Below are 19,722 nucleotides of genomic sequence, written 5' to 3'. Positions count from 1 at the left end.
TGTTTTGTTGATTTAATTTTCGTTGGAACGAGAATTCCAGTCACAATACGTAGGTAATTCAACGATATGTCAAACAAATCAGTTAAAGTTGTATGTAGCTTTCAAACAAAATCATCTGATAGTGACAATTAGGAGGAAGTTCGCTAATGAATTTTAATCATTTGACAAACACTAGTTTCACTTTTCATGATTAGCGGGTTAAATTGCGTATGAAGTGATTGGTAACATGAATCATTTCAGCATATTTTTTTATTTTTAATCGTAATTATCTTGCAACCTGATAAAAAAACATTTAAACTTCTTCTACAAATCTAATACCAGTGTCTTTAAGTTTTGATTCAAATATTTGGTCAACAATTTTAGATTGTTCGTCGCTGAAATATTTTTTCCATCCCCCGACTTGACCTTTAAAGAGTGTGTAATGAATATTAAATAGGAAATTTAACAATAAAATTATAAAACATTTACGATACCGTTTCGAAAAATTAGGGAATGCGTTTTGGCCATTTCCCCGGGTCGTTTTTCTCTAGTTTGCTTTGTCATTGATTTTAAAGTGCACAATTGGGCAATTTGTTCGCTCTTGCCATTGTCCAACGTAATGTCAAGAAACTTTGCTAATTTTTCAATTTCTTCCATCTGATTCTGTAATCAAAACAATTTTAAGGAATAATCGACATTATACGTTAACAAACAATTACCTACAGTTCTACACAAATTGTTTTGTCGAAAAGCGTTTGCACCTCAGTTTGACCATTTGCAGTTTTACCTTTACATCCGTTTAACAACAGTTTAACAACAATTCCTAAGCAATGGGACAAAACCAAAACTGGCAAACAGACCGTTCTAATTTTTTACTTAGTTGTTCATTCTACTCTTTATGCTCATGAAAGGGTTGTAAGTCAGGCCGGACTTCGGGTCGGGTTCAGGTTTTTCGGGTAGGAGTTTTTAACAAACGGACTTGATTCGGCCCTTCTCATTTCATGTCCCTCATTTATTAAAACAAAAATTGCCTAGCTAAGAAACTATTACGTTCATTACGGTGTTTAATGTACAATTTCTACGAGCCGGATATTTTTGCTTGGTGGACTGGATTTCGTCCTTCGGGTCGTACAACTTTTGGGACGGTATTCACATTTTTTGTAACTTATTTGTAACTTTTACCGTGTGCAAGTCTTCGTAAAAGATAAAATGGACGCACTGACGATTCCGATGTTTTAGCCAAGATAGAATATGGTCAGGATACCACTCTCCTGGTTTGCAGTGAGTAGGAAATCTACCTGCACGAATTTTTAATTTTTGTTACCTGCCAATACTTTTGTTACGTTATTTAACATCTAGCATTTTGTAGTATTGCACCGAAGTTTCAAAATATATAACATCCATCAGTAACAGGGTTTAAAGTTCGGCCTAAAATAGCCCAAATTTTGTGGTTGGCCCAAATGTTTGAAAGCGGGTTCGGTACATCACTTGCTTTTTTAGGATGCAGGGCATTTACCATTTGTAAAGTTGTCAAAGAAAATATCCCAACCACTGCACAACATTGTCTTCAACGGCTCGTTCGAATATTTTGGCAGTTTGGGATAAAAGTGGTACCACGAAACCATTTGATCTTTCGGATTTCGTAAAACATAAATTATCTGCAAAAATATTTGGTTGTTACTCATTAGCGTGAGTTGGTTAACACACCTAAAGATTTTCTCTCAAGTATTTATATGACGAAAACAAAAACTGTAGAACACATAATAAAACACAAAGCAATCATAGAAATCATTTAAATACTACAATAATTTTCCTTGTGGGGGTGTATATTAACTAGCGATAACGTTGGAAATAACATAGATAGACCAACGAATGACAACAACAAAATTTAGTTGTAAACTCTATATAGTTTAGTTTGATTTGAATCGTGCTGGCTTCGGCTCTTTTACAATACGCCTAATAAGTGGCCTTTTTAGTTTTGTCTGCATGACTTTTGGTTCCACCCACCTTGGCGCCTGCTTCCTCTATTGCTTGTACATTTATTAATTCACTTGGAAGATGACAAAAGAGAACTCTTCGGTTCTTTGTAGACATCTTGTCAAGAATGTGGAACTTAAACGCTAATTGAAAGAATAAATTACGTTGTCGCGTTAAAAATGCTTTAAATGCATGATATCTTCAGTTCACTTACGGTCGCCGGCCTCGAAAATTTGCATAGAAAGTGGCAAGGTTTTAAATAACCGAAAAACTTCTTCATTTGGATGTATTAAACGCCGCACAATTTCTAAAGTCCAGGTAGTGCCTGCGTAATGTGTTGCAGATTTTTTTTTCTATTTGTTCTCAAAAATCATCGGTCCAGATAGTTTTACATAAAAAGCAGGTAAAACAAAATAATGACTACAAAACTCAGTGGTTACCTGTTTTGGGATATGACGTGATGAGCACATCTCCTTTGCGTGGCTTCCACGTCGACAACCCAAACTCAATGGATGGAATAGAAAAGTTTGGCGCAATAACATATCCCTTGTATTCTCGAAACAGTTCCATGTCTTTGACGAAGTTGTCAAACAAGGCTTCAGCGTCTGCAATTAATTTAGTAATCTCCGAACGCCCTTCTTCTCCTTCATAATCAAACAAATCTTCAATTTCCATTACAATCTTGATTAAAAACCACTGTGCCAATCTATGAAAATTATTCTGCGAAAAAATGCGTAAATAGTAATCGTGCAAATCACTGCATTAGTCATAACGGTGCGGAAAGCAAGTTCTGTACCTTGTTGAAACTAAATTGGCACACCAATAAAATTTAACTACTCCACTATCATAAAATCTGTGCAATGGCTCTCTGGTAGCGACAGTTACCTGACACTATGAGTACAACATTTTGACGTTTGAACTAATAGACTCCGGTTTCTCTTTTGTCCATGGTATTGTTTGAGACCACATTGGCATTTATAATGATGTATTTCCGGCACGACTTACACACATGAAGCGTTTTCGAAACGTCACAAGATTGTGAGCATAAAACTGAGTACAGAACCTAAATCATCAGTTAAGAAAATAAAAGATTATGAAACTATGACATATGAGGTCAACGCGTTCTCGCTCCCGCAGTTGTGTTAAAAATCCTTACACCGTATTTGTGTGTGCGGCAAAGTGTTGGATTACATCTGACTGCGCTTATGTAGAGTGATACATCTGCAGTGGGCTTCCAGTGTCAGGTATTTTGGAAACTGTCCTTGCAACAAAATTGTTTTAAGCACCCATTAACTTTGGTAGAGCAAAACAAATGCCCATTAAAGAGAAACCTGTCTTATTTCTTAGTAGGGGAATACCCTCTCCTCGCGCTTCTGGTAAACGCCATAAAGTAATTAAGGCACATTACCAGTAAGAACAGATAAAACCAGGGAGTCGAACCGCTTGTCATATGGGTTCAGGTTCGGTTCGGATTCACTTCGTTTTGTTTTTAAGGGTTCGGGTTCGGTTCAGGTTTTTAAAAATGTTCATTTTCGGGTTCGGGTTTTGTTCCGGTTTGGGCAAATTATCCGGTCCAAACCGGTTTGCGATTTTTGAACCGGTTTGCGGTTTTTGAACCGGTTCAAATTTTCATTCGTTTCGATTTCATTCTACCCATCATCTACTTGGCCTTATCAAACTCCAAAATAATTTTGACCGTGCACTGTTATTTTTGACACGCCCTATAAGTGTTATCTAACGTGTTTTTCAGTGCGCTGTTTTGAAAAAAAAATCAAAAAAAAAAGTTTTTGCAACACAATTTTACAAACAACTTAAAACAACAAAAAGATAACAAATAATGTGCGCATAAATCACACAAGTATATAAAATGGTGAAACGCGTAAACCTTTCAAAGTAATTCTCGTGTTGTCGAGTGGAACTGCACGGAAACAAGTATTGCTCTTTACACACGTTTTGGTCGGATATTACCGGCTGTGTAACTTTAGCAAATAGTACCTATAAGTCACCCAGTTCTCGACAAATAGAGCGTGGCAGCATGAGTAAAACACTTGCTCATGTAAAGACGAGTAAAAGACAACAGTCGCATGGAACAGTAAATGTTTTACCTCTTGTTTTCCATTGGTGTTGCATGTATTTGTAAACAATTCAAAGCACCACCAAGTTATGTTAAAAACCACATTTACACATAAACTTACAACGCTTTTTGTTGCAAATTACAAACAACAAGAAATGTATGTTAAACAAAAATGTTCTACATGTATGTGCATTTTTCTCACGCACTTCTGGCGCCCAGATACCATTGCTGCATTTTTCCAAGAGATGACAACAATACGGTTAAACAATCTTTTACTTTATAATAAACACGCGCTGATAGTGTCAACTCAGCTGTAAGATTTGTGCTTTGTTATTTTTTCTACACAGAACAGCTTCACTTCCGTTAGCCTTCACTACCTAAAACGCTTGTTTAGTATCTCATGCCTTTATGTGACAAGTGGCCTTCCTCTGGTTTAGAAGCAAACTCACTCAAGCACGAAAATCGTTCAAGTGAAACGGCATCATATCCAGTAACGTGATCTTCGTTTGTTTATAGGCTTTGTCATTACAAACAAACTCTCAACAGAGCAGAACGTTTTCCCGACTACTAATTGTGACAAAATAAGAAAGATTTCGGTTTATTAATAATCTACTAGTTGTACGCTGCGGTGGTGTGTGTTGTTTAACGTGCAAACACAAAACGAGTGAACAATTTGTGCTGGGCTTTAGTTTAGTCAAGAGTAAACCAGTTTTTATTGACTATGAATTTAAAAGTTTTTTTCGATTGTGGTGAAGAAGACAATGACGACAGAACGAAAGACGTTGTCAAAATGCTCAGCGATGCAGAAAGATCGTTTGATGCCCTAGCAAGGAACGTTCCGCTGTTTGTGGAGTACAGGGGACACCGGATTGTTCCAAATTTCTCTGTTTCGTCCATAGACTATGCGCTGACACGTTGGCTTCCCCGTAAAGGAGATGTTTTTGTGGCATCTTTTCCTAAAACTGGTTTGTGATTTCTGTTACAAAAAATAACATACAAAAACATGTGCCGTTATTTAATCAGTGATCGTGATGATAACTTTGCTGTGACGAAAAAACAAACTGTAGCAAAATGTTTGTATTTATGGTTCGTTTAAAAGCTAAAGACTCTGAAATGTACAAGACTGCTTTCGTTTGTTGGGGTAAGGGATCAGAGTACTAAATAACACCTTGAAAGCAAAACGTATAAAAGATATTAGTAATTAATGTTAGGTGATCCAAACGATCCTGCATGTTTCGGTTTTACACTTTCCGTTTTATTTTGTTTAGGTACAAACTGGTCTGTTGAAATTGTTCGTCATCTATTGTATACAGATCCGCAATTGTTTAATCTTGTGAAAGGATTGCCCCTTTCCTTGCAATTTCTCGAAGCTGGAAATAATTGTGAGTTATAAGACATACCTTCGGGAACATTGCAGTATTGCCATATGTCTCAGTGTAGTATTTCACAGATCATTGCCATATCATATTAAAATAGATAGTAATGTAACAATTTGACTGCAAAGCCATTGGCCCTTGATTGAATCAGCAAAGTTGGTTTATTAGGCGTAACAAAAAGCATTACCAACCATCAAGTTTCCAACCAGGCGATCTCAGGTCTGCTTTGGTGATTCCAGTTTTAAATTAATGTTCATCTTAACTAATTTTGGTTTAGAATTAAAGGCATAAACGTTACAAATAAAATTTAATGTTTGGTTTATAGGCTTCCTCATATATCCGAAAAAAAGTTTTTTATAGGTAACAAGTTTCATCTTCTGGACAGAATATCTCTACAACACAGAAGACTGTTATTCACTCATTTACCAAGCGATTTATTTAATGTCGAAGCCGCTAAACAAGCTGGTGCGAAGGTTGGTTAGCGATTTGTAAAATCATTCTCTTTGACGTTAAAATTTTCAAAACGTTACAGGTAGTTTACGTTTTAAGAAATCCCAAAGATCAAATAGTGTCATGGTATCATTTTTACCGGAGTCTTCCAAAAGCCCAAAATGAACCACTCAGATCCATGATTTTCAGTGGATGGGACATTTTTTTCGACAACTACGTGAACGGTATAGATTAGACGGTTTAAATACATTTAGATTTTATACACCATAAAATGTACGTACAAAATTTCTAGCAAGATTTAGTTTACACAGCAAACCTGGCGAATGGTATCCAGAGCATATATTGTCTTGGTTGCGATACCGAGATAATACGTTTGTTTATTTTCTTTTCTACGAAGATCTGCATCAGGTAAGAATTTTTTTCGCTTTAGAACTTTAAATAAGTTGAGGGTTTTTTAGAATCTTGTGGAGGAAATCGAAAAACTGGCAAAATTCCTGGAAGTTTCGTTGCAAAGCGACAAAGTTCGGAAAATTGCTGAAAAGTGTGGCTTGAAATTCATGAAAGCGGACGTAAAAGATAATTCAAACAGTCAACTTGCAAAAGCACAAAACATCATTTTAAGAAAAGGTATCGTATGCTGAAAATAACGAAGTTTCTTACTTAACTACATCAAATATAAGTTAATAATGAAACACAAAATGCAGTTTTGAATATTTATTTTAAATTTTTGTTAGCAAACGTTTTAGCATTAGCTGTTGTGTAATTTGTATCACACTGACATCGTGAATATATTTTTCAGGTCAGGTCGGTTGCTGGCGAGATTATTTTAGTGAAGAACAATCTAAAATAGTTGACAACATTTTTGCAAACAAACTAAAAGGAACAGATATTCAGTTTGTTGAACAGTTATAACAACAAACATTTTTTCAAATATTAGATGAAATTTAATACGTTTACGATTTGAAATAAATTGTTTTGTTGTCTTGGCAACATCCAGCAATGTTTTCATTAATTTTGTTTTACTATTCTTTCGAAAGCTCGTATCCATTTCATTTGTATTTTTCGAAAATCTCTCAAAATATGCTGACGGTTAGGGCTATTAGGGTTAGGGTTGGGTATTATCAATAAAAATTCTTTGAAACTAACTCTAAAATTTAGTTGCTAATGTAAAATTTCCAAAACTTACTTCCCAACCCACCCCTCTTCAACCGTTAAATAAAATAATAGCTCCTGCGCTACTTACCGAAAATTAGCTAAATTTGCGGCTGACGTGAGTTACACTGTAAGGGGCTCTACCAATAGGATCAGTTGTGTTTTTTATCAGAAACTTTTGGCATTATTGATTTCTGTACATCAGAAGTGTACAGAATTGTGCCCACGTCCCATTTGGCCGTCCAGTGGCTTTAAATGTCCCGCGCAAAGTGTGTTTTATTATGACTAAAAATCGTTTGTGAGTATGCACTTCCATTCATGCTATATTTAAAAAAAAAAAATGGTGATTGTTTATTTGAATTAGCGATTTCTGTATGAAGTACTAAAGTTCGTACATTTAAATATTACGTAATATTTTGTACAAAACATGCCGAACTGGCACTAGACTGTATAAAAAAGCTGAACCTATTTGGGTAGTGTACCCCTGCCTATTGTGCATGAACACAAAGCAAGCTGCAAAGCAGCAGTCTTAAACTTCTGCAGGACAAAATATATTCCAAATTTGTTTGATGAGCCTCACTATAAGAACTTTTATATCAATGACAATGTAAACAAAAATCACACAGATCGGAAATTCAGGATAGGCCTATATATTTGATTCATCCATCTTTACCTTTCATTTTAAAATCACGTTACGTTGCTGGTGGGGCAAGTAAATGGTCACAGCAAAATACATAGGTATCACTAGAAAATTAAAAATGCTTTGTGTGTTGCACTAAAAATCCTGGAGGGTCACATGAGGCCCACCCGCGGAACTCGACGTGTCCACAGGACTCAGTTAAATCAGAATGGTAGAAGGCAAAGTTTGAATGCGAAGCCGCGATTTTTTCTTTACTACTTAACCTACGTTTGCTGCTGTTTGTATATGTGACTGCAACCGCAATTTTTAAGAAGTATAATTGAGTGTATAATCAGGATTTTAACCATTGTGCATTATCGCAACCACTTGTTGGGATATGGTGTGCAACATCACAACTATGTTGTTGGGATATGGTGAATAAATACCATTTATTGTCAAGATTGTTTTGCTGTCAGCTCTAAACTCTATTAACAACATGCTGTCATGAATAGTAAATTATTTTTTTGTTTAGTTTGTTTTAAATGATTTCTAAAAAGAAGCCGTTAAATGAGATTTATGAACTATAGAAACAAGGAAACAGAATTTCCAAATATGGTACAAATATTTTCGGATGCAAATGCAAGTTAATTGCTTAAAGTTTGTTTCGACGTTTACTGGTTCAATGTACGGTGGACCGGGTCTTGAAATCAATGCATCTGTAGTCAAAATAAGCAGTGAAGTTTCATGTTGCATTGCATACATCGTGTTTAGCTCTACGTAACCCCCAATTGTGGGTAGTTCTTTTTCTCCGTGCATTTTATTTGCATGTTTTTTGTAACTTGAAACGTGATGTTGCATCATCCAAATGTAGTCACGCTTCTGCCAAAAAGAAGAACGGTACTTCGTCCTTTATGTAGGACAACGACCGTTGGTTTGGTATGTGAATTTATGAGGTAGTTTTACGGTATTGTTTACTGTTTTCTATCGTATTAAGGACCAATAAATCAGACAGTTAGCCACTTCATTGTTTTATACTTTGTTAAAAAAAACCAACAACAAAATGAGTTTCAAATTTCACAGATTTTACTGAGTAGATGTGTTAATAGAAAAACATGGCTTGCATGGAATTTCAGTTCGTCTTTGTCATGTTCATGACCCAACTATTTTTTTCGACGACAAACACTCAAGGTATGTTTTCAGACATAAACACTTAAATACAGGTTTCTGAATTTTAACCTGGACTAAATCTTGGTTTACCTTTACGTGTTTTTTAGCCTGTGCGTAATTTGTATTGTCAATTTTTAATTTAATTTACCTTGCAGATGCGACCACAACATCATCGCCCACAACAGTGAGTCTATTTTTAGGTTTTTTAATTTAATTCTAAGATGCAAAACATAAATTTTCGTTTCTAAGATAAAATTGGAAAAATGTTCCGTTGTTTAATTTTTGTGAATACAAAACTAATTGTACTGACACAGACGTCAATCTTTTTATTTATTGTGAGGTGGCAACAAGTAGCAATGATGTATCTAAAGTTATGTGGACGGCAAAAAACAGTGGCACCGGATCATCACCCTCAAAGGTATAAACTGAAAGTGTTACAACGTAGCCTAAGCTGAGTGATTTATATGCTTTGCTATTTTAGTTGCAAACTTTGATCCCAATTAGTACTGGATATTCTGACACAATTATGAACTCTTGAGTTTCAAAGCAGGACAAAAATGTACCGACCCATATAGATTAAACAAACAAACATGCCACACAGCACTGCCCCAATCAAGGGTTAATATCATTCTTTACTGTGACTGCATGCTGACAGGAACTATAAAAAAAACAAATACAAAGCGTATAATTTTCAAATATTGTTTGGTAACCGTTGACTAATTCAGTGGTCGTCAACCTATGGGTCGCGACCCCAAGTGGGGTCGCCTAAACTTTTTCTGGGGTCGCGAAATGTCGCCGAATTTAATTTAGCGCATTTTAAAATTGATTACAGAAAATGAAACTAATATTATGTTCTTTTAGATCGCAACTTTTGCTCTTGTTTTGTAGCACAGCTTGCTACCTCCTGTTGCAATTAAATCGTGGTAGTGGAAAAACACAAAATGCCTTTATCGCGCAACAATGGGTTTCGACAACGTGTATTATGACTCAACACTATACGTTTGTATTATTTAAGGTGACACCAGAACGAGTGAATAGTTATTTATGCAACGTACCCAACTATGCCAAATTTTTCTAATCCCGTTTTGAACCACGTGGCTGTGTGAAGCAGGATTTAGTGCAATGAGTGTATTAAAAACGAAACATCGTAATCGATTGGAAGTGGGGCATGACATGCGGTTAAGCTTGTGCAAAGTCAAGCCGTGGCTTCAAAAACTTGTGGACAGTATAGGCCTACAGGCGCAACCATCTCACTAACAGTGCAAATTAAATGTTGAACAATCTGACAAGTTTGTGTTCCGAAAATTGGGCTTATGTCTTAAATGAAACGCCTTAAAAACTTTTTTCGTAATACTTTTGTATCGCCATATTTGTTTGTAATTATGTATAGTTTGTGTAATTGTTCTTTCGGTTCAGCATTACTAAAAACATTTTTTTTGAAAAAAATGGGGTCGCATGTAAATTCTGATTTCATGTTCCCTTAAATTGGGGTCGCCTATAAAAAAGGTTGAAGACCACTGGACTAATTGATGTTTTCCTTTTCAAAAATCAAAACGTCCAAATAAAACTCATGTTTATAAACGTTTACGTGTTTTACAGAGCGTTATTATATCTAAGACCATTGGGTCTTTTCCAGCAGCAACACAGGAAAACACCGCAAATACTTTGTTGACAGGATCCCCTTACTCTGAGTTTTGGGCGCTGGCGGCAGATCATCACCGTGGTCGTATTTACTACGCCGATGTTGTAACAAATTACGTTGGAGTTTATTTTGTCAAAGTGAGTTATATTTCATTGTTTCCACGCAGAAAAGTGCATTTATTATATTTCTGTTTGCTATAATGCCTCACATATGAATACTATAGTATTTTGCTTCCTGATTTGACAGCACATGCAAGTGGGCGTGGTCGAAACACGCCCCAGCACGTGGTATGACGATGCACGTGTTCGTGTCACTGGATTGGGCAGAAATAGTTTTTTCGTTGCTACTACAACAGGCGCCCGAATTAAACGTACAAATAAATTGTTCAATCGTGCTATTTTATCCCAAGTGGTTTAAATCTGTCACCAGCATACTGTGATACAGTTTAAGAAACACTGTTTATATCTTCCATGTTATGATCGATTTATTTTTATTGTGCTTTGTGGTGTATTGTACTTTTATGGGACATTTCAAATGCAAAATGAAGTCATAAAATTAACTTTTTGCATGAATTTTAGACGGGATTCCATACTAAGTTTTTCCAAGGTAAAAGTTACGGCATTGATGGGATTGCTGTGGATTGGGTCACTGGCAACGTTTACTGGACAGACACTGATACAAAAGAAATTATTGTTGTTGATGCAAACTTTCGCTTTCACAAACCGATCGTCACCATAAAAAGCACAACACCTGCAAAAATCGCCATCGATTCTTTAACAAGGTTTGAAGTTTATGTTATTAATCGAAGTCTCTCCAAGTTATCTATATGTGCCAATTAAATTGTTTTAAATCGTTATAGTTTGGTAATTTCGTATCAACCGATGCGGCCAAACTTTGCCTTTACTTTACAAAGAATTTAATGTTAAACAAAGGTTTCTTACATTTTTGTTAGATCCTTATTCTGGTCAGAGCGAGAGAGAAGGGAGTGCAGATTGTTTAAAAGCGATTTAAGCGGAGGCCATAAGGTTGTTCTTCATCAATTCACGGACGTGATTGCGATTGATGAGTTGTCTGTCGATGTCACAGAACGCAGGCATGAGTCATGTCATTCATAAATATTTTTAGCATTTAGTTGACCCGAGATAACTTGTGAAAGGAACTAGTATGCAAACAATTGGACCCTCGACTCGAAACGAACAGAAGGGTTCACCACTGTCTGTCCCTAGTTATTTTATACAACTGCAAAGCATACCTAGTTGTACCCAGTCGTAACGTATGTTTTTAGAAATTCGAACTAAAAGGCAATTAACCGATAATTATATTCTATGTTTACGGCAAAGAAACCCAATCATATATGTTTGAAGTTTATGTTATTAATTTTCTATGGAAACAACACACTTTTACTCTCAATTAACATGATATGTAACATTCGTGGTTCGAAAAGTATTGAATCAGTCTACTCTAGTTGGTTTCTTTCAGTAAACATTGTTTTGTTTCACTTTATTGCCCACCACAAAACTCCGAGCAAATAAAAGATAGAATACCGGATAAAGTTGGCAAGCATGATCGAGTAACCCAATGAACTTGTTTTATACAAACCAGGCTACATGACATGTCCATGATTTTGCATGTTTTTGATCGAATGGTGGTTTAAAGTTTCAAAACCCGGAAGTTGGGCGCATGAAAAAACGGGCCTTGTTCGAAAACTTGCTTTACGTAAACCAACGCTTTTTCCATGTTAGGGCCAGAAAACAAAAAACCATGTTTTCTTTTGTTACAGGTTGTACTGGACTGAAAGGCGTCGAAGGGTGGTGCCTAGGTCCAGCCGAATTCGTTACATAGAAATTGACAATCCTACAACAATATATGATCTGTATGAAGCTAACAACACAGTTCTGTCAGGAATTGCATCCTTTAAGGTTTTTGAACATATTTAGATATTTAACCAAGATATCTAAGTTAAATGTCATATTTTGCTTTGATGTTAAGTGAAGTGTATGGGTTTTGACATTAAATTATTGTGCTCTAAATACATTTGTTTTTTACTTTTTATGCCGCAGGATTTGCTTTACATTTGCGATCGAGTAAACAACAAGTTTTTTACACTTAACAAAACAAGAAATGCAGTGGCTGAAGTCTTTCAACACAGTTCTAAAGAACGACCAAACTCTGTTGTGATTTACTCGCGCGAAGTCCAACCTTTCTCGGAAGGTCAATCGTTTTCACGTGAGCTAGTTCGTGACATAACTTCATGTTGCATCACAATGCTGTAAAAATAGTAAAGCAATGCAATTCCAAGGTTCAGAAAATTATACTCTTATTTCTGCTAAACAAAAGTTTCTACCATCAATTTGTTTTACGTCTAAAGGTCTTTTAAATTAAAATATCAGTTTATTTGAAGATTCATGCACTCATGCAAAATGTTCACATTTTTGTTTGCCAACCTCAACGGGATTTGAATGTGCTTGTGACGTCGGCTATAAACTTGCCAAAGATAATATCACATGTAGCCTGGATATTGTAAAGGATGATTTCATGCTACTCATTGACAAACAATTCCGAAAGTTTTATCAGGTATTTGTTAATATCATGGTGCCTGGTCCGAAATCGCTGCAATAACAAAGTATGTCAAAACAACATCAACACAAAACTTACGTTAAAACCAGTGTATATTTATTTACCTTTGTTTAATTTGACTTGTGTTTCCAGGTATCCATGAAGAACCCTCACATGTACAGTGAAATTCCTGTCAGTAACATAGGAGCTGCTTATGGAGTGACGTACGATCCAGTGGAAGAAAAACTTTATTGGGCTGATGCGACGCGTTCAGTGATTTGGAGGGCGTTTATTAACGGAACAAACAAAGAAATTTTTCTTAAGGTCTCAAGAGGTATAAAGGCATTGCTTTAGACATTTACTGCACTTGGTGGCAGAGTGTTTGTGAGTTATATGGTAGAGTGTTTGTGAGTTATATGGTAGAGTGTTTGTGAATAAATTTATAATATGAATTGTGGCGCAGGGGCCGAATTATTTATTTAACGCTTAAATAGGGGTAGGTTTGAAAAGTAAGTTTTTTTAAAATTGTACATTACGAACTCAATTTTGGGGTTAGTTTCATTGATTGTTTATTGATAATACCTATCCCAACCCTAATAGCCCTAACCGGCAGCATATTTTAAGACATATCGTTTTCAACAGGGAAATTTATCTTTATATAACGTTTGTCAACTTAAATATTAAGCTACGCACCAACTTTAGGACGTTTGCGAATCACTGGCATAGATTTTTTAGTCGCCCCAATCGGGGTCTAAATCTGAACGGATACAAAATGTTAAACTATTTAGCTATTTATAGTCTGTTTGACATTGTGAAGTTACGTAGAATTGATACCATATATTTTTTTAGTTTTCTCGATTTCGTTGGATCCGATTTCTCGAAACATGTACATTGCTGACGAACAGATTGATGCGATCGTCGTTGCATCTTTGGAGATTCCGAACAAACGCTTCACCATACAAGTTCATAATATTCATGCTGTATTCGAGCTCTACGCAAGTCCATTAATCGGGTAAGCTTACAAATAATAAACAAGCGATGGCTGACTTAAACAACTGTCGTATTGTTGGCAAATGTTCGTTGAATGTAGAAAGGTGTTTTGGACCGACTGGGGACAATTGTCTGATGGAAAACAAATCGGCTTGGTTGAAATGATGAACTTGGACGGATCTGGACGCACAACTATTGCAAACAACACGTTTTCACCGCACGGTGTTACAGCCGACCACACTAGTAAGTTTGTTTTTTGTTTTTCGCTTTTTTGTTTTTTTTATCGAATTGAATTTATGCAAACTCTGGGCTCTTGTGAGTAATTATTTGCAACTTCATACCTAGCACAACCTATACGAACTCGATGATGAAAGCGAAGTGTTGCAGCGCAAGTCAAACTATTAATCAAATTCTTGACAAAAATAACATGCGAAAAAGCAAGAACGGAAATTGCTGATTTGTTTTGTAAAAGTTACACTAATAATATTAAAACTCAGGTGGAATGGTTTACTGGACAGAATCGCTCAGAGGAACGATTGGTTGGTATAACATTGTCACAGAAAAAAGTGGAAAATATAAACTGCGAACAAATGGGGTAAATGATTTTTTTGACATTAAAAAGCGAGGGTGTAAATGTTGAGCTTAAAAATATTCTCTTCAAACTATAGACGTTTAGGAACCTTGCGGGAATCTCACATCACATGAACTACCTGTACTTTACTGACTATGAAAGAGGAAGTGTGTACAGAGTAGCCAAAAGTGATGTACTGGGTCTAACTGATAACCATACGATTCAACCGTTTGGTCCTGCAATATTTTACAGCCTTGCAAATGTAAATGTCATCCCCAAAACTATTACAGGTATGAACAAGCATTCACACTAGAAACGATTAATGCAAGTTTTGAACCAAAACTATACTTTCTGCCATACGAGAATTTTATTTGTTTTGGTGCTAATTAAGAGCCAAATAAGCTTTGCAAAGTGAGCAAACCTAAGTTATAGAATTATAAGAAATTCATTTTCAGGAACATCCAGCTGCACGAGTAACAGAGGAGACTGTCCACAAATTTGTCTTCCTTCGAAAAACAATGCAGTGACGTGCAAATGCCCTGACGGAACATTCTACCTACCAAATAACCAGACTTGCTCGCTAGTTTCTGGGACAGGTAAAAACTGAAAACAGGAATAATTAAAATATGATCATCAGTGTTACTTATAGGTGATATAACCAAACCTTTATTCGGAAATACTTGTCCCGAAACAACGAGTATACCAATTGACAAATGCTCCAATACAACACTCTTTGATTTGGTGACACCGAACGCCACAGACAATTCCGGTGTCGTTGTTGTTAGAAGTCAAGTAAATACATTTGGTGTTTTTAGCTCAGTGTGTATTGTTTTAAACCAATATTTTATATTGGACTAAACTCTAATCAAACGTTTCTTTTGTTAACATTCTTTATGCAATATATATTGCATTGCGTTTTAGCGAATAGGGCTTCCGCCGTACAAGTTAATTGTTGGAAACAATTATTTCCGATACAAAGCTCAAGACCTCAGCGGCAACACAGCTTGGTGTACCTTTGTCGTCATAGTCAGAGGTTTGTAAAATTTTGATATTGTTACAAATGAATTAACATGATACACCACTTTTTATCTGCCCATCTAGGCATTTACTGTGAAGGTTTGCCATCAGTAAACAAAAGCGAAATGTTAAGCGCGCCATCTTGCGGAAATATGTACGGCTCGATAGTCAACGCAACATGTAGAGACAACAGTGAATTGTCCAGTCAGGTAAGTGTGTGAATTTGCCCTAGATTCAAACAATTGCAAAAGCACCCTTTATTAGGGCTTAAAATCAATTCCCCGGGCTTCAAATTACTACATCGACCTGTTTTAGCTTAGGTTGGAAGCCATGCTTTAAGATACAAGTATAAAAATCACTATATATCTTGTAGTTCGTTTGTGGAATGGACTCCACTTGGTCAGTTGTATTTTCCAATCCCAGAATTTGTCTTCCTTTGACGACCACCCAAACTACAGTCACGACTCAAGCCACGACAAGTAAGTCTTTTCTGTACTCTACACAGAAACTTCGTTTAGGTGCTAACCGTTGCGGCAATAAATATTACAGAAAAGAGTTTTACCATCACTTCTCCCAGAAGTATAAGCAGTAGTGCAGAACCATTAAGTACAACTGACAGTAAGTTATATGTTAGTGTATGTTTCAAAGTTTGCTTAACAACAATGTAATTTCACGTCTACTAGAAGTTGGCAATGAAGCAAACACTACTGCTAAAATTACATCCATCTCTGCGACCATAAACGATTTTACTGGAAACACAACTTCCGTTGATGGTAAGGTTTTAAATTTGTCACTTAAAATTGTCACAGAGAAATAATTACAGACAAATGAAACTATTGAATACAGTTGTTACAAATTCTGGAAAGCTCCAAGATTCTTCAAAGAAACCTGCAACAGGTCTTCATGGGGGAATTATTGCTTTCATAGTTATTTTTGTGGTTGGCGTTGTTCTTCTGGCAGCTTTCTTATACCGGACGTGAGTCGAGTAACTAATGAAGCTAAATTTGCAAAACTTTATTGCTAACGAATACCGTCTGTACTGTTTAGTCAACTTCTATGTGCATTTAACATGAAATAACTTGTGTTCAATAATAGTAGGGCGCTGTTTAAAATTGATAATATTTTTTAAACAATATGAAAAAACCCTATTATTTTGACCAAATATAACTTGTTTTTACTTTTACTATACATATGTGCACTTATAAAAATAAATCTACTTTCGTCACTTCTATAACTGATTTTTTTCGTATTTTTTGTACAACAGATACCGCCACAAAAACCTTAGTGGAAAATTGGTGTTTTGGAGACAGAATGAAGATAGAGTTCGACTTACAGCGGAACCTGTTAATTCACATATTTATCAGTTCGCGGATGACAATGTTGGCCCAAATAACGTTCTTATATGACCGAAAACATTTTAGGATTGTACTAATTTCTTGGTTGGGTTTATATGAAACAGTTTGGACACACATATCGCCTGCTTTGATGGTCATCATAGGCACATTTAAAAAAAGTTTGCTCTATTTCACTGGAAATTATCACGCGAGTTGGAAGTCAGTATTTTAACGCAGTGGGACTGGGATAGGGTTAAAGACCAAATTTACAATGAGAACTGCGTTTTTAGATTGATTTTATTAATATTGTTATTATGAAACCTCAGACCAGCCCTAATAGCCCTAACTGTCAGCATTTTTTTCACGGGGTTCGAACCTAGGACACTCCCGGGAAAGAATCCCGATAAAGGTTTTTTTATGACTGTATATGGGTCACTGCATTTAAAATGTTTGACCGCGCTACCTAACGGAAATTAACCAACCTGTCTGTGAGTTCTTGTGGTAGTAGCTCTTACGCTTTGCCTCGCCAAAGAAATTTTTATTGCAGCTGACTCTTTGTATACAATAGCAGCCATTGCACACTGAAGGTATTTTTGTCGTATATAGGCTTAATGCTACGTCCGACTTGCTGTTATCTCAATTAAGTCTTGCAAATAGGCTGTTATACTGTGCCACGGAAAAATTACGCATTTGTGTGGTGTTTTTTTTATCCAGTGACGCAACTCGTTTCTTCTTTTTTTTTGCTTATTTATTTGATATCATTTATTGTCTTTGCCCATTTACTTTACATTTATTCGTATGTTTTAAATATGGAATAAAATAGAACTGGTAACTATAAAGCGTATAACTACTACATACATAAATGCAAATAAACGAAAAGCACACCGGAATATACATCATTGCCAAACACGTAGGCTACAATGTTAGTCCCACGCTAATGAAGAAAATTGAAGAACATTATTGTTTATGTCAACACTAGTAGTATATATTGTGGCTTTGACCCACCAAGTATGCACAATTACTTCCGGTATTACTTCCGGTCTAACCCTATAGACGGTTAGGTGGTTAGACGTTAACCCTAAGTTTAGACCCTAAGTTTAGACGCTAACCCCAACTATAACCCTAACCCTAGGTTTAGACGGTAATAACCCTGAGTTTAGACCCTAACCCTAACCCTAACCCTAACCCTAGTTAAGACCCTAGGTTTAAATGCTAACCCTAACCCTAACCCTAGGTTTAGACGGTAATCATTCTAAGTTTAGACTCTGACCCAAAGTTTAGGAGCTTCAACCCTAAGGGTAATAACCCTAAGTTTAGACGTTAATTTGAGATGCTAATAATTCTAACTATAACCCTTTAGAGGGTAATGAATGTAATCCTATGGATGATAACCCTAACTATTTGGTATGTATTAGGTATAACCCTAGGTAGTTTGTTGCCCAGATTGATATAATCCTAAACGGTAAAAACTGCAAGATAGCATCATCTTTACGTTTGTGGTGAGCTGGCCTCGCTTGCGGAAATTGTTTCCTGAATTGCATTGCTATTGAGGGCAATTGGATGGGAACAATTGTACGCTAGGCAATCGTGTTTACCAGGCCCATGAAAGGGCTTGGCGAAGCCAATTAATTCGCGCCTGCAGACCTGTTTTCTGACGTAATATTGCAAAGACGGTTTTGACGCAGTCAATTGCCAAGCGCTTCGGGGAGAATTTATTCATCGAATAACGTTTGTACAACTAGATTAAGTATTTGGACGGAAAAAAAAACTAACAAAACCATGCGATAAAATTGCGATATGTACATGTTGTTGAAAACACAAATAATACAATTGTTTGCTCAAAGTTCGTTGGGGATGCCCAGTCAAACATTTTCTACACCTAACGCCCGGGCTCGACTAACACTGGTTTATCTATCGTTTATGCCAGGATCGGCCGATACTTAACATAGCATACGCCATATTTGTTTCTATGGGTCTTACATGGTTTCGCCATACTAGGGCCTAAAATGGCAAATGTGGTATAATCACACTTGGCGTTGATAAGATTAAGCAAGAAATTGCAAGAAACATAGTAGGGTGCCGAGAGTGTGGCGCCACACCTGTTCGGTTCTGAATTAATGCGGTATCTCAGAGTATATTAAACTATTGGTTGACAATGTTATTATTGACACCTGGGCCCTCGAGAGCAAAAAATATATGCCGGTGGAAGTAAATTTCTGGGCCTCCTTTTAACGCTAAAGTCATGTCTACAATAGTCATTAGTTTATGCGCTGATGATCAAACATTCATTCGTCAGTCAGAACAGACAAAAGGAAGTTGGCCAATGGATAATTGACACTCATTAAAAGGCTTGGTCAAGAACGTCAAACATTTTTGAAAACCTAAAATTCCTATATTTTTACGGCATTCGCATTTTTTGGTTTGCCAAATCGTACTTGTAACTTTGCAACGTTCAAAAATTATTTTACACCTTGCGAAAGTTTTCTTGCAACGACATGTGAAATTAATTTTACCTAGTCTTATAGGATTACAACGTGAAATAAGCCAGTGCGTAACACCACTGACAAAACTACAAGTTTTAATTGTTCGCAAACAATTGGCTTCTTTGATCACTTGTAAAATCAATTGCAGAAAGATCTCTTGGCGGTACGAAAAAAATGCCTCGCCGGGCGAGTTTGGAAAGACTACGTTATGGCTTGTAAACTATGCGGACCAAGCGAATCATTATTAAACTTATCCGCCCCGCTATGCAAAAAGTTTGGTGAGTCATGGCATTAACGACACAACCGTTGCTTTACGATCCTTAGCGAATATGGTC

At 36.3% G+C, this 19,722-nt stretch overlaps 3 protein-coding genes across 3 annotated transcripts; 2 read left to right on the top strand and 1 right to left on the bottom strand.

The window, feature by feature from the left end:
* Positions 1-17: 17 nt before the first annotated feature.
* On the bottom strand, positions 18-2,667 carry LOC145205161 (sulfotransferase 1C2-like). The gene is made up of 7 exons (XM_080077816.1): positions 2,397-2,667; positions 2,171-2,281; positions 1,987-2,099; positions 1,496-1,637; positions 1,162-1,277; positions 474-642; positions 18-405 (listed from the first exon to the last, which is right to left on the bottom strand). The coding sequence occupies exons 1-7, from the start codon at positions 2,629-2,631 to the stop codon at positions 293-295; spliced, it is 999 nt and encodes a 332-aa protein (XP_079933942.1). The 5' UTR covers positions 2,632-2,667; the 3' UTR covers positions 18-292.
* A 2,084-nt stretch (positions 2,668-4,751) lies between these two features.
* Positions 4,752-6,768, top strand: LOC145204738 (sulfotransferase 6B1-like). The gene is made up of 7 exons (XM_080077334.1): positions 4,752-4,995; positions 5,299-5,412; positions 5,767-5,879; positions 5,939-6,080; positions 6,149-6,264; positions 6,315-6,483; positions 6,656-6,768. The coding sequence occupies exons 1-7, from the start codon at positions 4,752-4,754 to the stop codon at positions 6,766-6,768; spliced, it is 1,011 nt and encodes a 336-aa protein (XP_079933460.1).
* A 1,971-nt stretch (positions 6,769-8,739) lies between these two features.
* On the top strand, positions 8,740-16,976 carry LOC145204737 (uncharacterized). The gene is made up of 19 exons (XM_080077333.1): positions 8,740-8,815; positions 9,109-9,212; positions 10,394-10,573; positions 11,015-11,217; positions 11,389-11,529; positions 12,217-12,355; positions 12,497-12,670; positions 13,146-13,326; positions 13,842-14,004; positions 14,083-14,225; positions 14,480-14,577; positions 14,651-14,843; positions 15,009-15,149; positions 15,203-15,345; positions 15,475-15,586; positions 15,655-15,779; positions 15,944-16,049; positions 16,417-16,546; positions 16,835-16,976. The coding sequence occupies exons 1-19, from the start codon at positions 8,740-8,742 to the stop codon at positions 16,974-16,976; spliced, it is 2,694 nt and encodes an 897-aa protein (XP_079933459.1).
* Positions 16,977-19,722: the final 2,746 nt, after the last annotated feature.

This window comes from Phallusia mammillata, chromosome 8 (genome assembly GCF_965637545.1).
Source record: "Phallusia mammillata chromosome 8, kaPhaMamm4.hap1.1, whole genome shotgun sequence".
Classification (NCBI taxonomy): Eukaryota; Metazoa; Chordata; class Ascidiacea; order Phlebobranchia; family Ascidiidae; genus Phallusia; species Phallusia mammillata.
This window is presented reverse-complemented; position numbering and strand designations above follow the sequence as displayed.